Source organism: Atta colombica, unplaced genomic scaffold, assembly GCF_001594045.1.
Source record: "Atta colombica isolate Treedump-2 unplaced genomic scaffold, Acol1.0 scaffold55, whole genome shotgun sequence".
Lineage (NCBI taxonomy): Eukaryota > Metazoa > Arthropoda > Insecta > Hymenoptera > Formicidae > Atta > Atta colombica.
In genome coordinates, this window is record NW_017259545.1 from 669,540 (window position 1) to 681,067 (window position 11,528).

The 11,528-nt window shown below is 42.3% G+C and overlaps 1 protein-coding gene across 8 annotated transcripts in view; it reads left to right on the forward strand.

Annotated features, from left to right (window-relative positions):
- Positions 1-1,496: 1,496 nt before the first annotated feature.
- The window catches only part of LOC108691960, a 213,390-nt gene continuing 203,358 nt past the window's right edge, over positions 1,497-11,528 (forward strand). For 4 of the 8 annotated variants that reach the window (XM_018199954.1, XM_018199955.1, XM_018199956.1 and 1 more), the window contains exons 1-2: positions 2,519-2,779; positions 3,545-5,747. In XM_018199954.1, coding sequence (XP_018055443.1) covers positions 4,153-5,747 — 1,595 coding nt within the window. In that variant the 5' untranslated portion in view covers positions 2,519-2,779; positions 3,545-4,152. Of the gene's footprint in view, positions 1,713-2,407; positions 2,442-2,518; positions 2,780-3,544; positions 5,748-11,528 lie in introns of those variants that run through there. The other 4 variants (XM_018199951.1, XM_018199950.1, XM_018199952.1 and 1 more) reach the window with 4 other exon arrangements.

Consider the following 11,528-nt stretch of genomic DNA (forward strand, 5'->3'; position numbering starts at 1 on the left):
TTCCTTCAGATATTAATAACAACAAACTTGATTACTCCAAACCTTAAAGTCTGAAAATTGTTATCTTTTACAGTTTTCTAGAATTTGAAATAACAATATCGGGATGTATCAATCAATGTGGAAACGATATAAACAAGCTTGGTTAAAGCCTTAATGTTATCAATTGTATTAGAGATCTCGAAGAAACTTTTCAAAGTGGGACACTATTCCATATTCGTAGTATTTAATTTTTTCCAGTCGCTTTTGTATACTGGCGTGTGACGATGATAAATGGAAACATAGAATTTTGTTTGCGAACAACGCAAGTAAAATTGGGAATCAGGTTCCTGTGTGTGTGGACGATTGCGCGTATTTATAAGCAGCTTTGTGCAATTATATTGTGTCGAATCTAACTATTTTTCTTTACATTTGCCAATGCTGAGGATTTTATTATATATTTTAGTAAAATCAATGTCACTTTAGTGATTTCCTTACCTAGAAATTTGTGTAAACAAAAAATTATGTTTTCATAATAGATACATTTCTACAAGTTTATTCGGTCATTTTCACCATCTTCATCTAAACGCGCATGAACAAATGCTCTAGAGATCTAGATAATTCATAGATCCTGTTGTACTATATTAAATTAATATACTTTCAATACACATTCACATATAATTTACTATATACATGGTACTCGTCCGCAGTTACTATAGCGAATTTTAATAAATAGCCACATATGTCTTGTAATCTTATTTATTATAGGAAACAATTGGTGATTGATTAGATACTTTTTTTTTGAGCGTCTCAAATAAATTTGGAATTGTACAATGGGATTATCGATTTTACGTCCTTGCAAAATCGGACCTGAAACTCCTCACAATTTAATTACTCGAAACACTTGTTTCATGTAATTTTCCTTCAATTTCTTATTAATTCGTCGCAATTTAACGCGCTGTAATAATATATTTAATTTATAAGATAGTTTTTTGATTTTTATTAAAAAAATAGTTTACATATCAAAATTAAATTTTAAGTGCCAGAAGATTCTATTATTTCAATTTGTTTCAAGTAATTGTAAAAATTTAATAAATCAAATGATAAGGCATAAAATAAAAAAATGATAAATGAAATTAAAAGTGATAAAAAAATTGATATTTTGTTGCATTTATTAAATCGCACACGCGATCGATATTCGATGACTAATCAGAATCTTATAAAGTTGCAATTATTTGCAATTTGTAATCGATCTACGTAAAGATTCATAGTAAAGAGATTTACGAAACGTCGATTCATGAATCGCTTGTTATTTCGACTGTGACTGGCGGATTCAATCGTTTCGCATGAAAGAGAGAGTCATCGCGATTCTACCGAAGGAGGGGGCAGAGAAAAGTCCGCGGGGACGACCGCGAAATTAACGCTTGCTCCGTCCGATGGATAGCGACACCGTCGCTCGCGTTGCTTCGCGTTGTGCGATGCGGGTCGATGTTTTTAGCGACGTGCTTAGTGACGTGCGAGTAGTTCGAGTGAGAGAGGCAGAGAGGCAGCGAGCAAGGCAGTCAGCCAGCCGTCGGGATGCCGCAGAGGTTTCTGGGTATGCGGTGGGAGCCATATTTTTTCAATATCAGTTACGCGAAAAGAGCGTAGCGTACGGGGACGGGGCAGAGCATCTGGCGGGCACGGCATTCCGAACGGCGAACGGCGGTGCCGCGCGACGTTCGTGTCGGCCGGCGGTGAGTGATCGGGCGCGTTAAACGCAGGACGGCGAACGCAATCATACGAGGCGCGTAGTCGTCGCCGCGTCCGCGCCGCTACCATCGCTCTCGTCACGAAAAATCATAACCGCGCGATAGCGGGGAGGTGAGGTGAGGTGAGAGGTTCCCGTCACCCGTGAGAAACGGAGTAGCGCGCAGGTGTTTGAGAGGGTTAGTTAACTTAACCCGAGTTCGTAACCGCGCTCTCTCTCTCTCTCTCTTTCTCTCTCTCTCTCCCTCCCTCCCTCTCTCTCTCTCTCTCTCTCTCTCGCTCGCTCGTAGTACGACGATAGTAGTGCTGGTGGTGGTAGTCGTGGTAGTGGTGGTGGTGGTAGTAGCAGTAGTAGTAGTAGTAGTAGTAGTAGTAACATCAAAAGTAGTAGTGGTACGCGAGCCAGTGGGGAAATGATAGTGATGGTGGTGGTGGAAGAGTGCTGGTGGTGGTGGTCGTGATACTCGCTGCTGCTGCTGCTGCTGTGACGATGACACAGCGTCATAACACGACGTTCGTCCGTCCGTGCGCGATTTAACCCGAATCGTTACGCCAGCGGCATAAAAGTGTTTTTTGTACGGCGTGCGCGTTCGCGCCATATTACCGATCGAGCGCCGACTTGAGGCGACTTCAGCCGAGTCCGGCGCGATTAAACCCGCGTCGCGTACGCAGTCAGTGTCGAGGGAGATGGCACGCCGTTCGGCTGTGTTATCATCGTGAGTCTATGAGTCTCGCGCATTCGTCGGGATCGTTGTCGCGTGACCGTGCGAGGGTTTCCCCTCCCACCCTTTCCTTTCCCTTCCTCTCTTCTGCTGTCGTCGAAAGGCGTGATATATCCAAGCAGTGTGCCGTTTTGCGTAATGACATAATTGAGTGCGCGCGCGCGCGCGCATGTTCGCGTCTTTGCGTTCGTTCGTTCGGCGGCGGAGTGCATTATAACGCGATTCGATCGAGGACGGAGTAATGTGTTGTGGCTGTGAGTAAAGCGCGGACCGTTGACACCGGTGACGGAATCGCCGGGTGCCAGTTAACAAGTTCGAGAGAGACTCTCTCGGTAAGCGTAAAGCGAATAATTCGGCACGCTCCGAATTTCGAATTGTCCGTGGTGAATATAGTTGAATATAGCCGCGGCGCAGTTCGGAGAATCTTCGGCTTCGGCCCGTCGATTATACATTTATACGTTGCGTCCGCGGACCGCGTCGCTCCGACGGGGAGCGAAGTGGAGCGGAGCGGAGCAAACGGGTGGCGGCAACTACGGGCCGTCACCTTGAGTCGCGAGCGAGACCTTGTGTATGTGTGTGCGTGTGTATGTATGTGTGTGTTTGTGTGTGTGTGTGTGTGTGTGTGTATGGAGCGCGCGCGCGCGCGTACGTAAGGCTCTCTCTCTCTTTCTCTCTCGTCCGCTTGCTCCGAGACATAATTCCCCGCCGATAAACAAGCGACTCGCCTACGCGCGTTGGCCCGCCGGCTATGAGAGTTTCGAGTCAAGTTAGCAGCAGTCGCGACCTTGCTCGTCGTCGCTCGCCACTACCTCGTGCATGATCATGCTACGTAACGATTCGCCCGCGTGGCAAAAGGAATTGACGTGAAACGTCACCGCGAAAGCAAGACTTGCAGGGAAGAGAAAGAGAGAGAGAGAGAGAGAGAGAGAGAGAGGGAGGGAGAGAGAGAGAGAGAGAGTGAGAGAGAGAAAGTGGCAAAGGAACGTCAGCCGGCTCTCGGAGGCACCCGATGGTGCGGCGTTTCGAATTCCGATCGTGTTCGCGTACGACGCGTGTCGCGAACTGCGACATTTTGATGAGCGTCCGTCTATCCTCAGGAAAGGAGCCTGAGAGGAGAAGAAGGAGAAGAAAGGTGAGCCAACTGCGGAAGGGAAAATACATCGTCGGCGCGTCCCGCGCCATGCCCGGCGATCCCCGCTGCGTCAAGGAGGTTAGACGGCCATTGACCGGCACCGGCACCGGCACCGGCACCGGCGGCGAGCAGCGACAACGTGTACTACGCGCGCTAAACACGCACCGATTACAACAAGTACGACGTGGGACGTAGGAGAATCGAACGATTCTCGTCTTCCCGTTTTTCCACGTAGGAAGGAACATCCTTATGTCCGGGGGAGTAAGAGATTCCATTTTCGTCGCGCGATCGACGTAATATTATGTCGTGCTACGTGTTACGCTTCTACGCGGAGAGACGCAACGGTACGTGCAGCAGGAACATCGGCGAGAGTGCGAGCACCCTTCTGCGTGGACCTGCAGAAGGTTCATCGTCATTGTTGAGCGCGTGAGAAATCGTGAGCCGGCTCACGGAGGATGCGGCAGTATCCGCCGCCAGTATCTTCACGTAGACGAGCTACGTGCCACGTCGTGCCAGTGATGTCGTGGGTGTCGTCAGGGTCATCCGCCGCGCTGCTGGACCTGGACCTGGACCATGGCCGGCAAGCCTGAGCAGCCGTCCACGCTCCCTGCTCCCCCGAGTCACGGCCATCAGCATCAACAGGCGCAACAGCAGCAGCAGCAGCAGCAGCAGCAGCAGCAGCAGCAGCAGCAGCAGCAGCAGCAGCAGCAGCAGCAACAACAACAACAACAACAACTACTACAATTACAACAGCAACAATCGCATCATCCTCAGCAGCAACCTATACAGCAGAACAGCGTTTTGGTATACGTGTCGGGGGAGAACTTTGCATACGCCACGGCGGTGGGTCAGAATGTCGCCGCGACCGCTGCTGCCGCTATCGCGGTCGGTTATCAGTCACAGCCGCAGCAGCAGCAGCAGCAGCAGCAGCAGCATCAGCATCAGCATCAGCAGCAACAGACGACGACACAGTACGCCGGTATCCTACAGGCTCCGCAAGTGGCGACGGCGCAGGCGGTTACAACGACCTTTCCCGCCAAAACCGCCATATATTGCGCCGACGATAGCAACGTAGGGAACAACGTTATCACCACCACCACTACCCCCGCGATCGGCTGTTGCCGTCTGAAGCCATCACTCGAAACAACGACGACGACGACGGCGGCGGTGGTGAAGAATCCCGGGACGGATGGAAGCGAGTCCAGGCATGCTCCTTCTCTGGCGAACAATGAGGACGAAGAGGATTACGCGATGCTGTATCGACAGGCCAACCTGGGGCATTCGACAACAGTGTGCGCCACGGCGACGACGACGACGGATATAATGACGCGCGTCGCGACGTCGCGCGGTAACAAACGGCCGTCGAAGAACGGAGGACGCTCCTCGACGGCGAATAGTCTTGGGAATAATAACGATCCGATGGTATCCGGCGCGAAAACGTATCGGAGCGCACGGCTCCAACATGGTGGTGACGCGTATTCCGCGAGGATGAGCGGCGAATACAATCCTGCGACGAACAGTAATAGTATCGTCGTGCGATCGAATCCGAGCGACGTCGGTCTTCTCGGTGGTGAGGACGACTGTGTCGTCGCGTACGGTACATCGACGTCCGCCGGTGACGGTAGTAACGGGATCGCACTTCAAAATGCCGTTGAGCAACAGACTGCGACGAGCATAGATGACAAGAGCCGGCAGCAAGACGGTTTCGATAATCAGCAGCAGCAGGCCACCTCTTCGGCGCCGGCGGTGGTCAGTGTTGGTGACGCTGGTAGTGGTGCTGGTGTCGCGACCGCCGGCTGCGACTCGGTTAGGTCCGACGAGTCATCGACGACCTACAGCAGCCTCAGTAGTCCTGACGAGAGTCAGAGCCATCAGCCGGGACTGCAGCACGACGGTGGTGGCATGCCGGCGAGTAATAATAATCATCCTGGCGGTGGTAGTGCGTGTGCGCAGCAGGCTGCGCGGTCGTCGCGTGTCAATGGTAGTAACAATGGTAGCAACGTGCAGCATAACGCAGTGTTGACTATGAACAGCAGTGCAGTGGTTACGCAGCAGCAGCAGCAGCAGCAACAGCAGCAACAGCAGCAGCAACAACAACAACCCTCTGCGATCACCGTGCCACGTGGATGGAAAAGGATATGCACCAACGGGGTCATCATTTACATCAGGTGAGTTCTCCATGTTGTTTGTTATCACTCATCAGTGGTTCTCGATTTACCTCCAGCGAGAGATTCGATATCTCAATGCTGTTCACATAGAAATGAGCAAAGAGGAAAAAGTAACAGTGATTAATATGATGTATGGATAAGTCTCATTGCGCAAGACTATACTATATGTTTATTTATATTGATAGGAAATTAATTCGTATAGAAAATTAATTTATTTTTCATAATCATTTTTTTATGATTTATAATTTTAAAAAATTAAAAAAAAATTTTTGTTTAAAATTTTTTCAAATTCTCTTGATTGTTTTTTTTAACGTTATGACATTGGCAATGACGCAGATCGATAATCACTTTAATGTTTGCGCAACACACATGTGCCCGAAACGTGGCGTCGATTTCTTGGAACAAAAAAATTCCATGATGCTCGCGCCACGATCCTATTTCTTCTATCTCACAAAAATCACTTGAACGTACAAAGTTAATTCTCGAGCGAGTCACATTAGCGAGCGCTTTTAATTCGTCGGCTTAAATGGAGTTGACCGACAGCTCGAGGCATCAAATCGAAATTAAAACGCACGTAGCCTTCGTTTTGTTAATGGAATTAAACTACGTCCAGTTTAAACGTACTATCAGGCACGGTATACGAAATGCGAGCATCGAGTGTAATTGGTGTTTCTCGAAAATTGATTTATACAATAGAAATTTAAACAGCGAATTGTACGTACGGAGTAACATGAAACATATTTCACTTTAAAGTTAATTTGTTCAAAAATAAATGAAAGAAAGAACTTTACGGCAATTTTTCGGATTCTTCAATAAAAATTTTTCAAATCCTAATAAAAATTTTTTTCAGAAATATGATACATTTTTTCTTTAAAATTCTAAATAACGCTTTGACAGTTCTATGTCAAAAAATATAATATATTCTGATTGACTGAATAAAAAAGCTATAATCAATTTTTCTGTAATGAAAAAAAAATATAAAATAACTTATCCATGTCTTTGGCTCTTCGTTTTTTCTCTACTCTCTAAATTTTTTAAGATAAAACCTCAGTCAAAAGGAGTGAAAATTACTCCAGTCGATAGTGAAAATACTGCTATTCGGGATGGAGTGACATTTCACTTTTGTAAAGATAAATCTTCATTCTTTTGGAGTGAAACTTTAGTCAAAATGACCTTAGTATAAAACCAAAAGTCTTAATTTAAAAAAAATATTTAAACTTAATTACGGGATCTTAATTAAAAAAAAAAAATATCTAAACTTAATTACGTAAGGTAAGTCTTGTTTGTGTTTTATCTTTTATAAAAGAAGACATTTTTATGTAATGTTCGCTATTCTTGCTTGGCATGTGCATTGTTTCCAAATTTATTCTTTAATTATACAAACGAAAAGATTCATTTCACGATACAGAGTGAAAGAATTCATTATGTAAACGAAAAGTCACTCCAACTTGAGCGATTCGGTAATAACTTCATTTTTCGAATGAAATTATTTTACAAAAAATTTTGATTTACACACTTAAGGATTAAAATAATAAAATTCGACGGAATGAATTACGTTAAAAATAGGAATTTTTGTAAATATATATAAATTTAAAAATAATGTTAAAAAAAACTGCACGATAAAATTGCGACGTTTTCAATCATTGAATGTTCTCGAAGGCAATCGAAACGCGGAACGCTCCGAGCGGAAGTGACGTATTATTTGTTTCATTTCACGCTTGTGCACGCGGCGTCTCGAAAATAGCATGCAGCTCTTCGAGGGCGCGCACTTCATCATCTAAGTTTAGATTCAGTCAGCTGTTCGGACAGATCTCGAGAAGGACTATAGGAGGGTGTTTGAAGCCCTTCGATTCTTTGTAATCCGATCGTGTAAGAAAAAAAAAAAATACGACTTTTGGGAGTTCGGGATTTCGACTTTATACTGTCTCCCTCGACCGTCTTCCCGTCGTGTGGAAAGCATGGTGGCCCTTTTTCCTCGGTCCTTATTGTACTTTTACGGTTCCTTTGAAACATCAGCTCGAGACTGCTTTCATCTTTCATCGCTACTCTGATTCTTGTTTTTCCTCTATCATGATGCCTTTACCTGTGTATTCGGTATAATTTTTTTGATCTGGAATATATTCATAATGTATATGGCATTAATGAATGCTCTTTTTTTGATCTGGAATATATTCATAATGTACATGGCATTAATGAATGCTCTTTGTAGATAAAAGATATTGATGTGTAAATGATATCATAAATATTACTTCTAGTAGAAATACAAGGGAAAATAAATTTAAATAATTAGAAACGATATTGATAATTATTTTGAAGAAAAAAAATTGTATGTAACGAAATTAAGTAACAAAGACTAAATGTCAGAACTATTCAGACTTGATATCAATTAATGTTATATTTTGTTTTTGAAATAATAAAATTTCTTTTTCTGTCAGGAACTCTAGTTCTTGTTGTAACGTTAGGATTTTTTAAATGTTATTTTAATAGTGTTAATCGTCGGACTTTTTTTATAAACATAAAACTTCTATATTCTTTAAGAGGAAGCTAGAATTTTAATCAGAACTCTCGGTGCTAACTTGACACCTCCGAGATAGATTTATCGACTTTAAAAAATATTTATCCGTTTATATAACTTAATCTCTTTGATGGTTGAAATTGCGCTGGAAGACATCGTATCCCGCATTACGAAGATTAGGATTTTCCTTGCAAGAAAGGAAGAGGCGTGATTGGTAGACAGATTTATCCTCGACGATCGTGTAATATGATTTAAGGGATCAGCTGCGAGAAGAGGCAACCTTTTCCTTTGTGCGGCGAGAAAGGCGGCAACTGATTCTTGGGAGTCCTACGAGAAACGCAAAAAGGGCAACGCCTCGTGGCGTAACCGTAAAGCGTAGGAGATCTGACCTGGTCTGTCTGTCCCAAAACCTCCTCGTTAAAACGATCCTTTCCGGGCTGGCAAGAGTCACGCTTTAAACGTCATTTAAAGGGCCTGAACAAACAATACTCGGCCTTAAACGGGTCCGACTAGCTCGACCTTCTTCTCTCGGTCCATCCTATCTACTATACTTCTTTTTAGTATTGTTCGAGATATACAGATTTCTTTTGCGTAATTTTTTCGCTATTTTCATTCTATACGATTAACTTTTAAATGCCACACTAGTTTCTCACTACGAGAACACAATTGGCTATAATATGTCAATATTCAATTTGATTGCTCGTAATTTTCATAAAAATGAATATATTCAAACAAATTTTTTTTTAATTGAACCACTATACATTAAGGGATCTAACAGTACCAGGCAAATGTATGTATATCTTTATTAATAAAAAAATTATAATAATCGTTGGGAAAGAAAGCCTGTTCGAAAAGGCAATTTTTCCAAGGTTCGATTTTTCATTTAATGGTTAACTTGCGATTAGAACTTAACCTGATAATAATGTAAAAATTATATTTTTCTATCTCTGGTTATTTACTAAACTATAGCTATATAGTAGTGAATAATTGTTAAAGTTATCATTACAAAATCATTAGTTTAATGATTAACCATAAATAGAAAAACAATTTTTATAATATCATCAAGTTAAATGAGATTAAGTCTAAACTACAGTTAATCAAGTTAATCAAGTTAAAACAACGAAAAACTGGGTCTGAGAGTTAAATGAGTGAAAAATATAATAGAGTTAACGTAGAAAATATGAAAGGAAAGTAAGTTGTGTACAGAGAATAAAAAGATAGAGAATAAAAAGATTGCGCACATGTATAGTCAGGGGTATAGAACTTAAGATAAAATATATGTTTAGCTAAGTCGATAATAGAATGTGCGTGTGTATAACTTAATTGAATGAAACTATGAAGAATATTATAGTTGTAGATTAACAATTAAAGGATTTGCTAAGCGCTATCGCGAAGCATCTCGTCGTGTATCTATTGATTGCGAGGCTCCAGGCTGAGGTCGCCGACATTTCTTGTTGCAAGGTAGGTTTCTCGCGAGATTCCGGCGTCATCGATCCCGAGGAATACTGTATATCGTGAAACGTAGAGAACGGACAGGTTCTCTCGCGTACAGGAAACGAGAAGGAAGCCGAGCATACAAGTAGGAAGGGGAGAGAGAGGAATTTCGTTGAATCGCGCGATCATTGATTTACGGTGGTACCTCGTAAATACCGGCGGTGATGTACGATCGTGACCGCACACTCTCGGTCCGCACACCGCCACGAGTCTCGTATCCTTCTTTCTTCCTTCCCTCTTCCCCGCCGAACGTCTTTTTCCCTCGTTCTTTGCCACCGACATTTCCTTTGCGGACGAGTCTCTACTTGATTTATAATACGTATTGGTCCCTTGTCTCTCCCACCGTACATGCCTCCTAGAGAATGCTTGGATTCCGCTGACCATCCTTCCTCGTGACCGCTCTCCTATCATGCCATTCGCCTCTTGACACCACTGAGAGAACCACAACGAATTTTTTTTTTTTTTTCAATCTTTTTTCCCCCTTTTTCTTTAGTCGCACACATATTATCTGCCGTCCATTGTGTCGTTTTCTAAATATGTAGGCCGCCGTTCATCCGGAACAAAACAGCGATGTATAGGTATTCTTATTGAATTTTATGATTTGTTACGTTTGCTTAAGGTAAAAGGTTACGTAAAAAACACGAAACGTGAGACAGATTTAGCCTTCGGAGATTTAATCGGAATTCTTTCAATTGTTATTATTCTCGCAAGTTGCTCTGAATATTCATTAGAATACTTATTTATAGGATACACTAGGTCTCTGTTTTCTTGTAGCTGAATTATGTACGTTTTTGGAATTTAAAATGAAATATGTTTAACATTTAGCGAAAGCGAGAAAAAGAGTTTTAGTGCAGGAATAAAAAACAAATTTCCTCTTGTCTTCATTGAATGAGAATCAAAACTAATTTTAACAAAGATGTATATATTATTGGCATTTTCATCGAATTTATTGAAAGCAAAAAAAAAACAAACAAATTGATAGCATAATATTCTTAACTTTAAAACGTTTAAAATAAGTTAAAGTACAAGAATTTATATGTTGAATTTCTTAATCTTTCTTAGAAAAAATAAAATTATTTCTTTTGCAATCCCTCAGTCACATTCCAATAGTATTCTCATCTCAAGATTAAAATTCAGATTTTCACGCATGGTCAAAATTGCGAATGTATTGCGTAGCGTGTAAAAGAACGAGAGAGGTCGACGGGATCACAGATTTCGGGGGAGGTAGTTTAATAGGAAAGAGAAAGAGAGGAGAGCACACAGAACAGAATGAGCGATAGTTGCGCAACCACACCTCCGCTGCCGCCGCCGAGCGGCGATTACGCAAACGTGATAATTAATTGCCAGTGTTCTCTGTTTAATGACTCGTCAAGTCGTTCGCTAAACACGCCAAATTGCCGCGACGTCACGAAAATCGCTATACAGGTGCATCGTTGCGTGTCGAAACTGTTAATCCAACGTGCGACGACTTGCGTAACCGCGAAGCTCTTTTTCTTGTTATCATTGCGACGGATCTGCGAGGATTAATGTATAGATGTGAAAAAGTCCGATATTTTGATGTCAATGAGACATCATTTAGTAACAAAAAAGAATGATAAATGTTACATTACATTTAGAAAATCCTTTTATTATTGAAGAATGTTGTCTTTATCATTTTACATGTTACAGTGTCATTTATTTATTATTAATAATGTTTTTATTATTCAAGACACTGATATATATATATATATATATCAGTGTCTTGAATAATAAAATATTATTATTATTATATA